Here is a 20,706-nt window from a genome sequence, read left to right as displayed (position 1 = left end):
TAAATGCAGTGACATGCTCTGGTCCTATGGCATTTACCTATAAATAGCAGTAATCGTTGGCAATGAAAGTGCATAGTTGTAAAATACTCTTCTGTTTTTCTTTAGCAAAGCAAAGCAAAAAAGAAGAAGAAAGGAGTGGTGCCAGGTGGTGGGTTAAAGGCAAATCTGAAAGATGACCTTGTGGATTATGGGGGCTACGAAGAAGGTTATGTACAAGAATATGAAGACTTCATGTGATGCGATGCACTGCCCAGGGATTTGGCTAATCTGCCTGCAGCATCCTTTGCCATCCTGCTGACTCAGGAGTGCCCCTGGCCACATCCTCTGGTGCCAAAGGGTTAAAGTCCTTATCCTAGTTAGGTCCCAGTAAAAGATTCTCCCTCTGGCTCCTGAGCTGGAGCTAGGACCCTATAAAGTTGCACTAAGCTGAGCAGTGTGTGTGGGGGGGGTGCTGCAGCAGGGGGACGAGGGCTGCTACTCTAACAGATCCTGCAGATCACAGGGCAAAACTTGCTTTTTTTTTTCCTTTTCTTTTCTCCTTTTTCCAACCATGTCATTGAAACAGTTGAGGAGAGGAAACATTTCCTCTCTTCCCTGGGTTGCATTGGACACGTTACAGTATTTATCTTACTAGGAATGCCTTGGAGGCTTGATATTAACATTTGAAATGTTTCCTGTGTGATGGGGACACCTGCAGTTACCACCTCTGGGTCACCTTTGTTATGTTAACAATGATGGCAGCTGCACTTGTTTTATATAAAGCAACTAATAAAATCACTTTTCTGAAAGTTGTTGCTTGTGTTATGATCCTAGGCCTGATGCACTTCTTGGCTGAGGTAATTCTGGTATTGGGCAGCAGCACCTACTTGAAAATGTTTGTTTTTAATGGCATAAAAACATTAATGTGCTATTTCCTGTTCAGAGCCAGATCAGTCCAAACCCCTGGATTTTGTGTCCCTGCCAGCAGATAGACACAGAACATTTCTCTGCTGCCCTATAACCTAGTATGCCACCTGCAGTCCCTCAGTATTGGTCTCCAGCAGATGGTGGTGGTGGGCGGGGGGGCTTAAAGAAAAAAGCTTGACTCCCAGGGGGCTGCTGGGGCCTGCCTTTCTGGTCTGATGCAGGATGTTGGTGACTCTTGAATTTGTTTAGTCTTTTTCTCCATGGAAGCTGGTAGTCCAGTTCCTTCTCCTGTTGGATCCAGCTGCAGTTCTTCAGCTGCAGAACGTGGTAGCTTCAGTTTCAGGGAAGTAGCTTGTTCTGTGTTCAGTTATATTGGTGGGTTGGAGTAAAAGGCTGCAGCAGTTTGAGCAGGGAACAGGTTTTTTCCTGTACTGCAGTGATCCCAGTGACTGTGAGCTTTGTGATGTGTCTGCTACGAGTCACGTGGTATGGCCTGCAGACAAAAGGGAATGGCGTGTAGCGGCTACTAATTGTGTGGCGATTCGTGCACAGGTCTTTGTACCCGCTGCATCTCTGGTGGGGGAAGCCGGTTCAGAGCAGAAACCTCCAGTGCAACAGCTTAAGAGAGGCTCAGGAGCATTGTAAACAGCTGCGGCTGTCTTACCTTTCAGCCATCTTGGCCTCAGTGGAAGTGGCAACAGGGCCTTCTAGTAGGTTGGGGGATTCCTCTTCACTGTTTTCTGCCATTCAGGGCCTTGAGGATGAGCAAGAAGCTGTTAGAAGAAAAAGGTGTAGAAATCTTCAGCATCCTCCTTCAGAGTTTGTGCTGCTCCTTGAAGCTTATGTGGCCTGTAAAAGCAGGAGTTTGAGGTCTCAGTCTGGGGGACTTTCTGGATCGCATCCCACAGACCCACGGTTTCGCAAAGGAAAGGATCTGCACGTATCCAGGGGGGTCCTGGGGCTGACTACTGGTGTGAGTAGCCCTAGGGAGGATTTGGTTCTGTCTGTGGGCAACTCTCCTGGCACAGGTTCTGCTCATGACTTTTCAGATCCAGAAAAGGTACCTGGAACTTCAGGGGATGATTCTGAGAGGAGCTGTTTTTGATTCCCCATTTTGTAAAGGAGGTAGGGATCAAGGTTCCATAGGAGGAATCTGACCAGGAGGGTGTGGACTGGTCATGGATGGATTGAGGGGTCTGGTGAAGGCTTTTCCTTTTTTCACAAATGGATGAGGAAGTTGGTAGTCAGGGAGTTGGACCCTTCAGAGACTGGCCTGAAATTGGCAGGGCAATGACCAAGTTGTATCTGTTGCTTGAAGACACACGTGAGCTTTTAAGGCTTTCAGAGAGGGGTAGCTGTTGGCAGCTACTAAGAAGACTACCATTCAGTGGCTGGTTCAGCTGCACTGAAAGATGTTCAAGGCTGGAAGCTGGGGGTTCATCTCAAGATTTTAGAGGTGTCCACACTGGGCATATGGGCTGCAGTTTTACGCAAAGAGCATGTGTATGCTGGGTCCAACAATTTTAGGCTAAGGAGCCTGTGCCTACATTCACACCAAAGCAGGTGTGAATGTAGGTAGCATGTGTCAACCAGGCATCTCATTTGGTTAAGGATCTGGTTGGTGAATGTCTGGTCCAAGTCACAGTTGGGGGCTTTGTCTTTCAAGGGTACGTTTCTGTTTGGAGAGGAATTGTAAGAGCTGATAAAGCATCTGGGAGAGTGCAAAAGGCGCAGCTTGCCAGAGGACAAACTGAAGGGGGGAAGTGGTCTCTTACTGTGCGTTCCTGTTTTCAAGATCATATGAAATTGTGGCAGCATAGGGCCCCTTTGAGTTCTTGGAGACAAAGCTCGGGTAGACTGCAATCCTGGGGCCAGCCCTTTCGTGGGGGCAGGAAGCTGAACCAGACAACCCTGGGCAGGGAAATGGTGGAGCTAAGTCCTCACAATGAGGCAAGGCCGGTCCACTCTCTTCTGTTCTGGTTATCAGGGGCAATCTGTCTTCAGAGAAGTGGGCCAAGATTACGGCTGACCATTGGTTCCTAAGTGTGATGAAAGATGGCTATGCATTAGAATTTGCTCGTCCACTCAGACATGCATGGTCTCGCCTTGTACTCCACTTGGCAAAAAGGTGACAGTGCAAGGAACCATAGACCATTTGCAGGGCCCTGGGGTCAATTGTTCCAGTTGCTGTAGGGAAGCAAGGAACAGGAAGGTATTCCATTTATTTTGTGGTACCGATAAAGGAAGGAGCTGATTCTTCCATCTGATTTTAGATTTGAAAAAGGTAAATGTGGCTCTTACGGCTCCCCGTTTTAATGTGGAGACTCTGCAATCAATCATTGCGGTGATGCGCAAAGGAGTTTCTGGTGCTCCTGGATGTAATGGAAGCATATCTGCATATAACAATCAGACAAAGCATCAGTGATTCCTACTTCTCATGGTTCTCAAAGCATTTGTGGTTTTGTGCTCTTTCAATCGGGTTGGCAATGGCTCTGCTTGCTTTTACTGTGGTGGTGGTAGTAGCAGCAAGACTGGTGCACCCATTTCTGGACAACTGGCTCAATCAGGCAAAATTGGAGAATCTCTGTCTGCAGTCAGTGCAACAATTTCTGCAGAAATTGAGATCTCTAGGTTGGGTGGTAAATCTAGCAAAAAGCCATCTCGCACATTCTCAAGACTTTGGAGGCTGTTTAGTCACCAGGGTAGGGAAGGTGTTTCTCATGGGGGAATCGGATGCTCAGACTGTAGATTCTGGTTTGCTGGCTTTTGGTGCTCAAGGTCTGGGACTACCTTTTTGGTTCTGGGCTGTATTGCATTGTTTTGACTGTATCAACTGCAAGGTCAAAAGGTTTTATTGTATCTCTGTTCAAGTCAATGTAAAACATCCTATACATAGTCTTGCTCTAAATACTATTTCTTTCATAAAACCAGATGTATTAGTTGCAAAATGTGATCCTTGCACTCGGTAAAAATACTGAAGTATTAAGCAATAACACTACTCTACTCTACCAAGGTTGAAGAATTAAGTGTGTGGTGGAACATAGATATAATGCTGACATCCTTCTTTGTGACTGTGCTGCACTTGTATGTAATTGTAATGAGGGCCTAGGTTGTGCTGACCTGTTCATTTAGTCATGATTTAGAATGAGATGAAACCAAATTTAAGAATTGAAATTCTGATTAATTCATCTGAAATGTTTTTTTAGCATGATTTTGTAATAGAGAACATAGAAGCTTGGCTGTCTGCATTAGTTTTTCAGAAGTACCCTGTGTGCTTCTCATGTAATGTTACACTGAATAAAAATACTTCTACTGTTTAAATGACTTGTCTATTTTCTATATTGTGGGTAATAGAGGAAAAATGGTTTAAAAATCTTTCATGCTGTGAGCATTTGGTCACATGTGGCCTTGCAGAAGGATCTCATTTCCCATTGGAAAATGTTGTCAGCAGTTTCATGTTCTGCTTCCTTTTGGGGGGTGTGGGGGCTGCCAGGTCCAGTCTTGTGTGGAGTTGGAAGTTCCAAATGTGGTGATCATAGTCACTGATGCTGGCCTCCCTGGTTGGGGAGCAGTTGGGGCAAGGCTAGTAGTTACAGGAAGAGGCAATCATGGTATGTTTTGTGGTGTTTGCTTTTTTTTTTTTCCCCCAATTACACAGCCAGGCAGTACAAACTGCCTGACAATGAAATGATGGTAGCATAGATCAACTGGCAGGGAGGAACCAAGAATTGAGCAATGGTGCAAAAAGCCTAGGCGTTGCTTTGCTGGGCAGAGCAGCAACTGGCTCTGCTAGTGCCAATTTACATAGCCAGGGTAGATCTTCTCAGACTGCAGTGGCTGAATGGTGGAGAGAGAACTGCATAGGAGGTGATCTGCCTCATTTGAATCAGATGGGGATTGCTCCATATGGAATTCATGGCATTTCAACAGAACACACAGGCACCTCATTTTTACTGTTACAGGTTAGAACAGGGGGCAGAGGGTATTGCTGCCCTGGTTCTACCCTGGGTGTAGGGGATTCTATTTTGTTGCAGTACCTTGCTCACCAAAACCAGAAATATCTGGCTGAGTGATCCTAGTGGCTCTGGAATGGCCATGTTGACCATGGTTCATGGAGCTGGTCAATCCAGGAGCAGATGGGCCCTTGTTTGTCATGTGCTGAGACTTCAGGGTTCAATATTTTCAGATCAGACTGCTTGCTTTTGTCTCAACTTGGCTTTTGAAAGGAAGTGTCTGAGATAGAAGGGGCACTCTGAGGATGTCATCACCACTTTGCTGCAGCAAGACCACCAACCACATGCTTAGCCTATATAATGCTTTGATTGTGCATATTTTTTTACTGTTTTACAAAAAGGGTTGATTAAAGCACTGGCCTTTAACTGCCAGAGTGCAAATGGTGGCTTTGGGCTGGCTTGGAGGCGTTTTCCTGGCCATGTCTCTAGATGTGACTTGTGTTTTTCATGGAGCAAAGCAGTTATAATCACCAGTGTGGAAGCCATTTCCCACTTGGTCCTAAAGGGAATGTGTGTAGCTCTTTGAGCCTCTAAAGAGAGCAACTATAAAGGATTTAAACCTGCGAATCTTTTGGTGATGACAATGTGTGTAGCCAGAAGGATTTTGGACCTTCACATGCTGTTTTGATATCCCTTTTGACAATTTCAGACTGCAGTCTCAATGTTTAGAGTCAGATGGAGCTTGCAGCCTTTCCCACTTTGGATTTGTCCATGGCTCAGGTGAGGGAAATTCAACAGTTCAATGTGTGTATTCTTGAGATCTGAAGACCTAATAGTTTCAGGATGCCTGCTCATCTTTTTCTACTTAGGAGTGGTCCAAGGCCATAGCCTCTGCTTACCTCTGTCAGGTTTGGCTGTTTCTAGATGGGTTAAGGGTTCCCTCCATGTGTCCTGAGGCATCCTCCTAGGTACAGTGTCAATAGCTGTTGTGACAAGTGATTGGACATTGTTGTACACTATTGCTAGATGTCTGGGATTGACAACACTCCCAACCTGCTTCAGGTAGGTTAGGTATTTCCTGGGTGTTTGAACTGATCTGGGTCAGAAGAGGAAAGAAGCTGGTTCTTGGCTACTAATCTTTGTTCCTACAGTACCATGGATCATTCCAGAATTCCTTATCCCCCTTGTGGGAGGGTGCTTGACTATCTCGAAACTATCTCGAAACTATCTCGAAACTATCTCGAAACTATCTCGAAACTATCTCGAAACTATCTCGAAACTATCTCGAAACTATCTCGAAACTATCTCGAAACTATCTCGAAACTATCTCGAAACTATCTCGAAACTATCTCGAAACTATCTCGAAACTATCTCGAAACTATCTCGAAACTATCTCGAAACTATCTCGAAACTATCTCGAAACTATCTCGAAACTATCTCGAAACTATCTCGAAACTATCTCGAAACTATCTCGAAACTATCTCGAAACTATCTCGAAACTATCTCGAAACTATCTCGAAACTATCTCGAAACTATCTCGAAACTATCTCGAAACTATCTCGAAACTATCTCGAAACTATCTCGAAACTATCTCGAAACTATCTCGAAACTATCTCGAAACTATCTCGAAACTATCTCGAAACTATCTCGAAACTATCTCGAAACTATCTCGAAACTATCTCGAAAACTATCTCGAAACTATCTCGAAACTATCTCGAAACTATCTCGAAACTATCTCGAAACTATCTCGAAACTATCTCGAAACTATCTCGAAACTATCTCGAAACTATCTCGAAACTATCTCGAAACTATCTCGAAACTATCTCGAAACTATCTCGAAACTATCTCGAAACTATCTCGAAACTATCTCGAAACTATCTCGAAACTATCTCGAAAACTATCTCGAAACTATCTCGAAACTATCTCGAAACTATCTCGAAACTATCTCGAAACTATCTCGAAACTATCTCGAAACTATCTCGAAACTATCTCGAAAACTATCTCGAAACTATCTCGAAACTATCTCGAAACTATCTCGAAACTATCTCGAAACTATCTCGAAACTATCTCGAAACTATCTCGAAACTATCTCGAAACTATCTCGAAACTATCTCGAAACTATCTCGAAACTATCTCGAAACTATCTCGAAACTATCTCGAAACTATCTCGAAACTATCTCGAAACTATCTCGAAACTATCTCGAAACTATCTCGAAACTATCTCGAAACTATCTCGAAACTATCTCGAAACTATCTCGAAACTATCTCGAAACTATCTCGAAACTATCTCGAAACTATCTCGAAACTATCTCGAAACTATCTCGAAACTATCTCGAAACTATCTCGAAACTATCTCGAAACTATCTCGAAACTATCTCGAAACTATCTCGAAACTATCTCGAAACTATCTCGAAACTATCTCGAAACTATCTCGAAACTATCTCGAAACTATCTCGAAACTATCTCGAAACTATCTCGAAACTATCTCGAAACTATCTCGAAACTATCTCGAAACTATCTCGAAACTATCTCGAAACTATCTCGAAACTATCTCGAAACTATCTCGAAACTATCTCGAAACTATCTCGAAACTATCTCGAAACTATCTCGAAACTATCTCGAAACTATCTCGAAACTATCTCGAAACTATCTCGAAACTATCTCGAAACTATCTCGAAACTATCTCGAAACTATCTCGAAACTATCTCGAAACTATCTCGAAAACTATCTCGAAACTATCTCGAAACTATCTCGAAACTATCTCGAAACTATCTCGAAACTATCTCGAAACTATCTCGAAACTATCTCGAAACTATCTCGAAACTATCTCGAAACTATCTCGAAACTATCTCGAAACTATCTCGAAACTATCTCGAAACTATCTCGAAACTATCTCGAAACTATCTCGAAACTATCTCGAAACTATCTCGAAACTATCTCGAAACTATCTCGAAACTATCTCGAAACTATCTCGAAACTATCTCGAAACTATCTCGAAACTATCTCGAAACTATCTCGAAACTATCTCGAAACTATCTCGAAACTATCTCGAAACTATCTCGAAACTATCTCGAAACTATCTCGAAACTATCTCGAAACTATCTCGAAACTATCTCGAAACTATCTCGAAACTATCTCGAAACTATCTCGAAACTATCTCGAAACTATCTCGAAACTATCTCGAAACTATCTCGAAACTATCTCGAAACTATCTCGAAACTATCTCGAAACTATCTCGAAACTATCTCGAAACTATCTCGAAACTATCTCGAAACTATCTCGAAACTATCTCGAAACTATCTCGAAACTATCTCGAAACTATCTCGAAACTATCTCGAAACTATCTCGAAACTATCTCGAAACTATCTCGAAACTATCTCGAAACTATCTCGAAACTATCTCGAAACTATCTCGAAACTATCTCGAAACTATCTCGAAACTATCTCGAAACTATCTCGAAACTATCTCGAAAACTATCTCGAAACTATCTCGAAACTATCTCGAAACTATCTCGAAACTATCTCGAAACTATCTCGAAACTATCTCGAAACTATCTCGAAACTATCTCGAAACTATCTCGAAACTATCTCGAAACTATCTCGAAACTATCTCGAAAACTATCTCGAAACTATCTCGAAACTATCTCGAAACTATCTCGAAACTATCTCGAAACTATCTCGAAACTATCTCGAAACTATCTCGAAACTATCTCGAAACTATCTCGAAACTATCTCGAAACTATCTCGAAACTATCTCGAAACTATCTCGAAACTATCTCGAAACTATCTCGAAACTATCTCGAAACTATCTCGAAACTATCTCGAAACTATCTCGAAACTATCTCGAAACTATCTCGAAACTATCTCGAAACTATCTCGAAACTATCTCGAAACTATCTCGAAACTATCTCGAAACTATCTCGAAACTATCTCGAAACTATCTCGAAACTATCTCGAAACTATCTCGAAACTATCTCGAAACTATCTCGAAACTATCTCGAAACTATCTCGAAACTATCTCGAAACTATCTCGAAACTATCTCGAAACTATCTCGAAACTATCTCGAAACTATCTCGAAACTATCTCGAAACTATCTCGAAACTATCTCGAAACTATCTCGAAACTATCTCGAAACTATCTCGAAACTATCTCGAAACTATCTCGAAACTATCTCGAAACTATCTCGAAACTATCTCGAAACTATCTCGAAACTATCTCGAAACTATCTCGAAACTATCTCGAAACTATCTCGAAACTATCTCGAAACTATCTCGAAACTATCTCGAAACTATCTCGAAACTATCTCGAAACTATCTCGAAACTATCTCGAAACTATCTCGAAACTATCTCGAAACTATCTCGAAACTATCTCGAAACTATCTCGAAACTATCTCGAAACTATCTCGAAACTATCTCGAAACTATCTCGAAACTATCTCGAAACTATCTCGAAACTATCTCGAAACTATCTCGAAACTATCTCGAAACTATCTCGAAACTATCTCGAAACTATCTCGAAACTATCTCGAAACTATCTCGAAACTATCTCGAAACTATCTCGAAACTATCTCGAAACTATCTCGAAACTATCTCGAAACTATCTCGAAACTATCTCGAAACTATCTCGAAACTATCTCGAAACTATCTCGAAACTATCTCGAAACTATCTCGAAACTATCTCGAAACTATCTCGAAACTATCTCGAAACTATCTCGAAACTATCTCGAAACTATCTCGAAACTATCTCGAAACTATCTCGAAACTATCTCGAAACTATCTCGAAACTATCTCGAAACTATCTCGAAACTATCTCGAAACTATCTCGAAACTATCTCGAAACTATCTCGAAACTATCTCGAAACTATCTCGAAACTATCTCGAAACTATCTCGAAACTATCTCGAAACTATCTCGAAACTATCTCGAAACTATCTCGAAACTATCTCGAAACTATCTCGAAACTATCTCGAAACTATCTCGAAACTATCTCGAAACTATCTCGAAACTATCTCGAAACTATCTCGAAACTATCTCGAAACTATCTCGAAACTATCTCGAAACTATCTCGAAACTATCTCGAAACTATCTCGAAACTATCTCGAAACTATCTCGAAACTATCTCGAAACTATCTCGAAACTATCTCGAAACTATCTCGAAACTATCTCGAAACTATCTCGAAACTATCTCGAAACTATCTCGAAACTATCTCGAAACTATCTCGAAACTATCTCGAAACTATCTCGAAACTATCTCGAAACTATCTCGAAACTATCTCGAAACTATCTCGAAACTATCTCGAAACTATCTCGAAACTATCTCGAAACTATCTCGAAACTATCTCGAAACTATCTCGAAACTATCTCGAAACTATCTCGAAACTATCTCGAAACTATCTCGAAACTATCTCGAAACTATCTCGAAACTATCTCGAAACTATCTCGAAACTATCTCGAAACTATCTCGAAACTATCCTCGATCCCCCAGGGGAGAAGAAAATCTCTGAACATGCAATACACCTAAATAAAAACCAACTACTCCAATATATTACCATCATACACAGCCATTCTTAGAAAGCAAGACCAAGCCCTCATTTACCACTTCCATTCCCACACCACAGAGCAGGAACCACCAACAACAAACACACCTACAATGCAAAACCACTTATAAACTATTGATAAACAGCACTTTACCAAGCAATAGATAACATCAAGCTAATAAATGAAGGCTGACTGACATACTACAAATTTGCACTACAAACCAACTCCACCACACACATCAGCCAGTCTGACTACAAAAACCACATGGGGACAGATAAAGAGGGGGGACAGAGAGGAGGAGCAGGGACAGAGGGGGGGGAGCAGAGACAGATGAAGAGGGGGTACAGAGAGGGGGAGCAGAGACAGATGAAGAGGGGGAACAGGAACAGATGAAGAGGGGGGGGACAGAGGGGGAGCAGGGACAGATGAAGAGGGGGGACAGAGGGGGAACAGACACAGATGAAGAGGGGGGACAGAGGGGGAACAGACACAGATGAAGAGGGGGGGACAGAGGGGGAGCAGGGACAGAGGGGGGGGGACAGATGAAGAGGGGGGGGACAGAGGGGGAACAGACACAGATGAAGAGGGAGGGACAGATGAAGAGGGGGGGACAGAGAAGGGGAACAGACACAGATGAAGAGGGGGGGGACAGAGGGGGAGCAGGGACAGATGAAGAGGGGGGGACAGAGAAGGGGAACAGACACAGATGAAGAGGGGGGACAGAGAAGGGGAACAGACACAGATGAAGAGGGGGGGACAGAGGGGGAGCAGGGACAGATGAAGAGGGAGGGACAGATGAAGAGGGGGGGACAGAGAAGGGGAACAGACACAGATGAAGAGGGGGGGACAGAGGGGGAGCAGGGACAGATGAAGAGGGAGGGACAGATGAAGAGGGGGGGACAGAGAAGGGGAACAGACACAGATGAAGAGGGGGGGACAGAGGGGGAGCAGGGACAGATGAAGAGGGGGGGACAGAGAAGGGGAACAGACACAGATGAAGAGGGGGGGACAGAGAGGGGGAGCAGGGACAGATGAAGAGGGGGGGACAGAGAGGGGGAGCAGGGACAGATGAAGAGGGGGGACAGAGAAGGGGAACAGACACAGATGAAGAGGGGGGGACAGAGAGGGGGAGCAGGGACAGATGAAGAGGAGAGAGGGGGAGCGGGGACTGAGAGAGGGACAGAGGAGGAGCAGGGACTGAGTGGAACCAAGTAAGGGGAAGGGAAGGACTGGGGGAAGAAGCGAGAGACAGGAATGTGAGTAAGTGGAAGGGTAAGAAGTTGTGCAGCACAGAAAAAGGGAGGGTTGAGGGGACAGAGGTGGGAGTAAGTGAGGGGAAGGAGGCAGTGGGAGACAGAGTGAGTAAGACTGAGTGGAGGAAAGGGGAGACAGGGAGAAAAAGTGTAGAACACTGCTGTTAGAAAATGGACTGAAAAAAATGTCATGTAGCCCATTCTAACAGGCTTAACAGCTTGTATTAAAATAAAGTAAAAATAAAATATAACTAAAATAAACTTAAAATACAGAAAGTTAGCTAAGTAGCTAGATCATTACTAGCTAAAACAGAAATTATTAATTAAAAAATAATAATAATGGTAACATGCCATGGTAGAAGGGGAGTGACAACTTATCAAATTGTAACATCCTAGAAAGAAAACAAATGAGACAATAGGAGAAAAGTTGAGGCAATATGTGTCTGGAAGAGATTTGACACATGAAGCTTCAGTTTGGATCAGGGAGATGCTTAGTGGCAGTGTCAAAAGCTTGTTGAAAAAAGAATGTCTTTAAACCTTTTTTCAAAAGATTAAGATTTGAAATTAAACACAGAGAGTTGGGTAAACAGTTCCAGAGAAATGGTCCTGCTACTGAAAAAGCTCCTTTCCTGGTAATGTCTAATCTAGCCTGTCTTGGTGACAGAATGTTGAAAAGAATTTGAGGAAGTGTCAGGTGGGTTTGTAAATACAGAGTAAGGTGCAAAGCCAGGTGGATGAAGAGTTATAAATTAAGCTATGAATGATTGGGATTACTTTCTATTTTATGGGTGACCAGTGAAGAGAATGTAAAATATGTGTAATGTGATTGCAAATGGAGCTACCAGATAATAAGCAAGCTGCACTAGTTTGAACTAATTGCAACAGGTGAATTGAGGAATCAGATACACAGCATTACAATAGTCTAGACCAGAGAAAATAAGAGATTGAATAACAGTCCTGAAATCACAATACAAAAGAAGAGAACAAAGCCATTTCAGAACCTGTAATTTATAGAATGATCTCTTTGTTAGAGAGGAAATTTGTTGCTTCATGCAGAACTCTGTATCTATATTTACACCTACATTTATGGCATGACAATTAACTGGAATGGTTGAACCATTGAAAGTGAAATGAGATGGTGGGCCTATAGAGGAATCTGAAATGGATGTTAAATGAACTAATTCAGTTTTTGATGGATTTAATTTTAAGCAATTATAAGATAGCCAAGAGTTAATGGTGGATAGGTAGAGTGAGACTAATGATAGAGTATCAGACCAGGAAGTTTTGTAATTGAAACAAGAAACACTGATGCAAACTAGCAGCCAGTACACAAAAAAGAAATCAATCAGCTCTTGCCGAAACAAGCATAAAAGAATGTTCAGATTATCAGGTAACTAATCTCCTTTTCCTTAGTGTACTGCCAAGTCCTCCCTGGACTGGACATCCAGACAGTAGAACCTGAAGAAGGCATAGAGGGAGGACCACATCACTGCTCCACAGATTTCTGCAGGCAACAGCATCCTAGATTCAGCCCAAGATGCTGCTTATGCTCTGATAGAATGAGCCTTGACTTGCAGAGGTGGACACATCCTAGCCTCCACATAAGCTGCTCTGACAACTTCTTTAATCCAGCAGGCAATGGTGGGCCAAGAGGCCACTTCCCCTTCTCTTTTCCCACTGTGCAGGACAAATAGATGGTCCCTCTTTCATACATCTTGTATCACTTCCAGATATCTGACCACCAATCTGCCAATGTCAAAATGATGTAATAAACACCCTTCTTCACATTTCTTCAAACCTGCCATGGTAGACAAGCATATAGTTTCATTTGGTTAAGATGAAGCCACTTTAGGTAGAAAGGAGGGAACCCTCTGAAGATGAATAGCCTCAGGAGCAATCCTGGCAGGACAGTGCTTGTAGCTCTGAGATGCAGCATGTGCAGCACACCACCAAGAAGACCATATTCAAGGTTAGAGAACAGAGAGACAGACCCCAAAGCAGTCTGAAGGTAGATCCCACAAAGAAATCCAAAACAAGGGTGAGATTCCATAAGGGCACAGAACAATTCAGTGGTGGACAAATATGCTTGACTCCTTTCAGGAAACAAGAAACATCTGGGTGCTTGGCAATGGTCTTGCCATCCCTCCTGGGACTATAGCAAGACAGTGCAGCCACCTGAACCTTGATGGAGCTGAGGGAAAGACCCTTCTGAAGTCCATCTTGCAGGAAATCCAACACAATAGGGATTGTGGTCGCATGTGGATTGGCACCATGAGTGTCGCACCAGGCTTCAAATACTCTCCAGATCCTTACATAGGTGAGGGATGTGGAAAACTTGCAAACTCGGAGGAGTGTATCTATCACGGGCTCCGAGTAACCTCTTTTCTTCAGTCTAGCCCTCTCAAGGGCCAGACCATAAGAGAGAATTCAGCTGGATCCTCATGGAGGATGCAACCTTGACATAGAAGGCCCCACAGAGAAGGCAGGGGAAGAGGTTCCCCTGCCAGTAGTCTTCTCATGTCCACATACCAGGGTCTTCTTGGCCAGTCTGGTGCCACTAGAAGAGCTAGAGCTAGACCCTGGTGTTTCCAAATCTTATGGATGATGGCACCCAGCAGAGGCCACATAGGAAAGGCATATAGCAGAGTCCATGCCTGCACCAAGGCATCAATTCCATGGGAGAACAGATCCCACTTGCAGCTGAAGAATCTGGGTGCTTGAGCATTGGACTTGTCTGCCAGTAAATCCATGTCCGGAATCCCCCAGTGATCCACAATCATCTGGAAGGCTGTGGGTGACAGCTGCCACTCTCCCAGATTTAAGCTTTCTCTGCTGAGAGTCCACCCTGGTGTTGTCCTTCCCAGCAATGTGGATGGCGGAGATGTCCTGAAGATTCACTTCTGCCCAAGCCATCAGTGGGGCAATCTGCAGAGATACCTGACAGCTTCTGGTGCCACCCTGACAGTTGATGTATGCCACCATAGTGGTGTTGTCAGACATCCCTCTGACTACTCTGTGAGCAAATCAAAGGCATGCCAATCAGACTGCCCAGGCCTCTAGACAGTTGATGTTCCACACTGATTCTTCTCTGTTCCACCACCCTTGTGCAGCGAGTTCTTCACAGCCACTCAGGCTGGCATCTGTGGTGAGCAGAGTCCACATGGGTGATGACATCTTCGACCCCCTGTTCATGTGGTTAGACTGCAACCACCACTGCAACTGGGTCCATACTCTGGCTGGCAGAGGAAGGTGCATGGAATAGTTCCGCAAGCAGGGGCTCCAGCAAGAGAGTAGGGAGTGTTGCAATGGTCTCATATGGACCCCTTGCCCAAAGTACCACTTCCAAGGTGGATGCCATGAGGCCAAGAACCTGCAGGTAATCCCAAGCTATGGACCGACTGGCTCCCATCAAGTACTGGATACACATTTGGAGTTTTAACCTTCTCTTAGTAGTGAGACTGACTGTGTCTGCCTGGGTGTCAAACTGTACTCCCAGCTATTCCAGTGACTGGGAAGGCTGAGGTTGATTACCCAGCCCAAGCTCTCCAGAAGGGCAATCACTCTGTTGGTTGTCCAATGGCTCTCCTCTCAAGATTTCACCCTGATCAGCCAGTCGTCTAGGTAGGGATGGACCAGAATTCCTTCCTGTTTGAGTGCCACTGCTACCACGACGACCACCTTGGTGAAGGTCCACGGTGACGTTGCCAACCCGAAGGGCAGAGCCCAGAATTGGAAGTGGCGTCCCAGAACCTTGAAGCATAGGTAGCACTGATGATCCAGATGGATCGGGATATGCAGGTAGGCTTCCAACAAGTCTAATGCCGTGAGGAATTCTCCTGGATGTACTGCAGTCTTGACGGAGCGCAGAGTTTCCATGCGAAACCTCGGGACCCATAAGTATCGATTGACTGACTTGAGGTCCAATACAAGCCGGAAGGTGCCCCCTTTCTTGGGTACCATGAAATAAATGGAATAGTCGCCAGAATTCACTTCCCAGGCAGGTACTGGGATGATGGCTTTCAGGGACAGGAGCCTCACCAGGGTACCTTCCAATGCTGCCTTCTTGTGTGCAGGACAGGAAGATTCCACAAACTTGTCTGGAGGGAGATGATGAAAGTCCAGATAATACCCCTCTTGGATGATGCCAAAGACCCACTGGTCCGACATGATCTCGACCCATCTGGGGTAGAAGAGGGTTAACCTGCCCCCTATGGCTCCATCCCCCTGATGGCTCGGCGGATTCTCATTGTGAAGCGCGGCTGGGACCAAAGCCCAGGCCTGCTCCCCTCTTGCGCTGCTTGATGCGAAAGGACTGGTTCCTGGCCTGAGGACACAGTGCCTGGTAGCAACTCCTGTACGGAATGAAGCGCTGGGAGCTTCTACCCCTGGAGGGCCTTGGAAAGGTGCGCTGGTTCCTTCTGAACCGATCTTCCGGCAGTCGAGATACTGGAGATGCGCCCCATGTGCTGGCCAGTTTATCAAGCTCACTGCCAAACAGGAAAGAGCCCTTAAACGGCAATCTGGTGAGGCGTGTCTTTGAAGGCGCATCGGCTGACCATTTCCGGATCCAGAGCTGCCTCCTGGCCGCTACGGAGGATGAGATCCCCTTGGCTTTTCTTCGGACCAGGTCTGATGCAGCATCCGTGAGGACCGAGAGAGCAAACTCCATGTCCCCTGCTGGAGCGTTGTTCCTGACCTGTGACAAACAGGCACGCGTCACCACTGTGCAGCAGGTCACGATCCACAAAGATAAAGCTGCCACCTCAAAAATCTGCTTCAGAATGGTGTCCTTGAGGGCCGCCCCCCCTTCAACTGGAATGGTAGTGCGCTTGACCACAGCGCTAATCAAGGCATCCACCTGAGGGCACACCAGCAGCTCCTGGATAGCCGGTGCCAGTGGGTACATGCCCATCAGGGCCCAACCCCCTTTGAATGCAGCCGCCAGCGCAGCCCATTCTAAATCTATCAGTTGTGCTGCTTGCAAGAATGGAAAATGGCAGGCTGTAGGACGAAGACCTTCCAGCAGGGGGTTCTGCACAGAGGGTACCATAGCACTGGGACCTGTAATATCCAACTCCGCCAGGTACTGGGACACCAGGTCCAAGAGATCCTCCTTAGGGAACAACCGCCTCATGGTTCTATATGGCTCAGTCCCTGGGAGAAGGTCCCCCTCATCCAGGAGTTCAGACTCATCCAGTGAAACCTCCTGGTCTGACTGATCTGGACTGTCCAGCAGCAGGAGGTCCCCTCACAATAAGGGCGTGAGGGTCCAGGAACAGGATCCACTGCAGCCGCCACCACAGCAGCAGTCACAGCCACCGCAGGCACCACAGAAACAGCAGGACCAGCAGGCACCACAGGGCCTGGACGGGAAGCCGTTTGCATCTGTACAAAGGCATGAATCCCCTTAAAGAGATCCACCCAATAAATTGAAGCAGCCTCTAATCGCCAGGGTACAAGATTCCCCCGGGATTCCCGATTGGTCGAGACTGACCGCTAAATCCGGAGTAGCCCCTGGGGAACTGTCAGCAAACCGTGGCTGAGACTGGTCCTGGCCCGAGGGTCCCACAGCCTTCTCACATTGGGCACATAGGGAGTCTGGCTCTTCACTGTGCATGGCTCAAAGCTGGCATGCAGAGTAGAGGCCAAGGGCTTTAATGCCGGAAGCAGGAGGTGCCCCTGCTGAAGACGCTGAAGCGTTCTGTTCCATTGAATAATATGCAGCAGCAATATGCGCTTAATACAACAGGGGCTCATAAATACACGCTCAATTCTATGCAGTATGCAATATGCTCTCAGCAATAAGCAGTTAGCAATACACGCTCAATGTCATTCAATATGCTCTCAGCAATAAGCGGTTAGCAATACACGCTCAATGTCATTCAATATGCTCTCAGCAATAAGCGGTTAGCAATACACGCTCAATGGTATGCAACATGCGCTTAGTAATAAGCGGTTAGCAATACACGCTCAATGGTATGCAACATGCGCTTAGTAATAAGCGGTTAGCAATACACGCTCAATGGTATGCAACATGCGCTTAGTAATAAGCGGTTAGCAATATACACACAATGAGGAATAGAATATGTGCTTAGTCATAGATCTGCGCCTATCACGGGCACTCAATACCTGAACAAGGCCACAAAATGGTGCCCTCCATGGCGTGCCACGCCACCAATCCTCTGTTCCTCGGAGACCAGAAGTAAAAGCCGTACACCTTGCCTGATCCTCGGCGCTTCCCGGCTGGAACCCGGGCGGTCTCCGGCTGCAGGGGGAGAGGGGAAATACCTTCACCACCACATTTGAGGATATGCACCCGCTACCTCGTCCACACCGGGACCGAGGCACCTCGTAAGCCTCACCCGAACCTCGCCCAGGGGCTGTGTCCCTGCCGCGAGTCGGCCACCGGACCGAGGACTTAAACCTCCGGGGGATCACGGAAATCACCCCGGGAAACTCTACTGGGGGAGGGACCTTAGGGTATCACCGCAGGAGTGCAGGGCTCGATGCTGTAGAAGTTGTAGTAAGTAGAAAATATAAAGTAGATTTGGAAAACACGCTCAGCAAGCGTGCAGGCTCTCCAAACTGCTTTGGAGACGGAAATTACTAAGTTGCTACGCTTCCTGTGGGGGTATATATACACCCATGCTGACGTCAGATCAGTCTCCAACTGCTAGCACGAGCATACTATCCCATTCGTTCTGAGTCCATCTGGCTACACGCCAGGAAATAACCAATAAACTTTCAATGGGGGGGACATTTAAAAAAAATAATTTTTTAATCTTAGGTACATGGTCTTATACAAGTGCAAAAAATGGGCATAAAATTGATTAATAGAGTTAGAACACCATGGGATAAACAGAAACCAACATGCACCTGCAAAACAGTCCATCAAGATGTGTGCATAATGGTGAGAACAGAAGAAGGGTGACCCCCAATGGCCAGCACCTTCTGTATCACAAGCAACACAAAAAGAACATTCCTTAGTAATACAAGATGCCTGCAACACAACATCTGTGCCCCCTTTCTCAGCTGAAAGGGACAATGAAAATAGGCACAATAGCAAGAGAGGATTCCACAAATTAGAGGAGGGTAAACCCACCACATGCCCTCTTTCCTGGGATAATATATGTGAGAGAATCTCCTTCAACTACTTTTTAAACATTTCACTAGGTGACAGCAGTTTGGTGTTAGGAAAATTCAGTAATCTTAGATGTTTAGATGGCAAAAACTATTCTGACACATCTGAATGTTCAAGCTGTCTTTTAAAGAGGCTAACTAACCCCCATCTGCTGGTCTACAGGAACTGCTGTTAAAGTGGCACTGAGGGTAGATAGCATCCGGTCTGTTCCAGTTTGGCCACCCTCTTCCAGATATCTTATGTTCTTATCTTTCAATCATTCTTCAGCCCCTCTAAGATTGCCCACGGGGAAGAAGGGAGAAGCACGCTAACCTTTGCTGGATTCAGTAAATTAGAAACAGCGCATTTTATCTCAGTTATGGGTATCAGATATTTGTGTGAAACACAGGCCATGTCAGGTTGATTCTTCACTTGTATCTGAGCTTTACTAAATTGTCATTTTTATACATTTTCATTTGGTCAGTCTGCACCTGCTGAAAATGTTAGACACCAAAAATTAAATTAAGAAACAGGGGAGGGTCTGTCTACCTCTTTTGTTGTGCTTGTCAATTATGAGCAACCCAATGAAACACTTAATTTTCTAGCAATTAGAAAATACTTTTTTATGGCAGGTTTCAGGAAAATGAGGTTGTAGCAGAGGAACAAAGCCCTTAAGTTTACTTAGAATAACAAGATACAGGTGTAGTGATACATAATAAATTAAAAGAAGGCTCATACACAAACTTTATCCTTCACAAAAGGCCTTCGAGCAACTTCCCAACATAACCAGAGCACTGCACAAGCTTGAAGCTGTAAAATAGCTTCACTCCCACCTGGTGACATTTCTTCACTTTCATGGTTTTCTCGAAGTACATTTTCCTCTGGAAGGAGAATTGGTCTAGCTAGCCACCAGGGCCCATACATTAGCTTAGTGCCCATCATCAGGATATAGAATAGGCTTAGCCCCATAAGTGATGTCTGCATGCATGCATACCCCAACACATAGTGAGAGGCAAACATACATTGCTCAGCATCTATGCAGATACAGATCTGAGAATACACAGCCCCAAGGCACCAGCTGTGCTTGCTGTGCTGTGCACTCTGGAACAGCATGGGGTCATGAGACTGGGAGGAATCCCAGAGGCAGCTGGGCTGCCTGGCATAGAAAGCCAGAGACTTTAAGAGGTGAGAGCTTCAACTAGGTAGCTGTGAAGAGAAGATGGCTGGCAGATACCAAAGCACAGGAAGGCATCGAGGAGGGAGGCAGGCAGGCAGGCAGGCAGCCTAGAATAGTGAGCTGCAGGCCAGCAGAAGTGGAAAAGTAGAACAATGGTGGGAGGAGAGAAATCTGCAAGAGCCAGACATCATTGAAGGTGCCAGGAGGGGGAGAAAGGGACATCGTAGAGGTAAGGATAGCAGAGAGGGGAATTTCACAAGGGCTCAGCAAGTATTTGCATAAATTGGTTATCTACCACCATCATGCTCTCCTCAGACCTAAAGTGAATCCCACGTCTTCCCTTTTACGACAAGGCCATGTACCAGGCAAATGCCCATTTCACACCACTGGGGACATTTTTGTATCTTTGTACAAACGCCTTAACTGCCCAGCATGTCATTCAGACAACAGCCTGTTTGTGGGTGCTTCAGAAGGAGATTCACTACATCATAGAACTGGTTATCATAGGCCAGCTTGTAATACACAGCAATATCATCACAGGAGCTCAACAGCTTCTTCAGGTTTTGGCCATAGACAGCATTCGAGGGCATCGATCGGTACCTGAGAGAGAAACAATTTTCTGTTACAAACGGAAGCTCCACATGAAACTACTGGAGCCCACCTTACAAGATATATGGATCCAAAACCCAACAAGCCCCAAATACATCCTGAAAATTTAGTGTGAAATGATTCACAGGCACCCAGAGCCACAAACACAGGCA

General features: G+C 45.2%; 2 protein-coding genes across 2 annotated transcripts in view; one reads left to right on the top strand and one right to left on the bottom strand.

The window, feature by feature from the left end:
- The window catches only part of EIF3J (eukaryotic translation initiation factor 3 subunit J), a 54,603-nt gene extending 53,815 nt beyond the window's left edge, over nt 1–788 (top strand). Inside the window, exon 8 of the mRNA XM_029574776.1 lies at nt 106–788. Coding sequence (XP_029430636.1) covers nt 106–237 — 132 coding nt within the window. The 3' untranslated portion in view covers nt 238–788. The remainder of the gene's footprint in view (nt 1–105) is intronic.
- Nucleotides 789–18,403: 17,615 nt separating this feature from the next.
- LOC115074851 (spatacsin-like) overlaps nt 18,404–20,706 on the bottom strand; it is an 87,723-nt gene continuing 85,420 nt past the window's right edge. Inside the window, 1 exon segment of the mRNA XM_029574775.1 lies at nt 18,404–20,545. Within this exon segment, the coding sequence (XP_029430635.1) occupies nt 20,365–20,545 (181 nt within the window). The 3' untranslated portion in view covers nt 18,404–20,364.

Source organism: Rhinatrema bivittatum, chromosome 13 (assembly GCF_901001135.1).
Source record: "Rhinatrema bivittatum chromosome 13, aRhiBiv1.1, whole genome shotgun sequence".
Classification (NCBI taxonomy): domain Eukaryota; kingdom Metazoa; phylum Chordata; class Amphibia; order Gymnophiona; family Rhinatrematidae; genus Rhinatrema; species Rhinatrema bivittatum.
The sequence above is the reverse complement of the archived record's forward strand: the minus strand, read 5'-3'. Positions and strand labels throughout refer to the sequence as shown.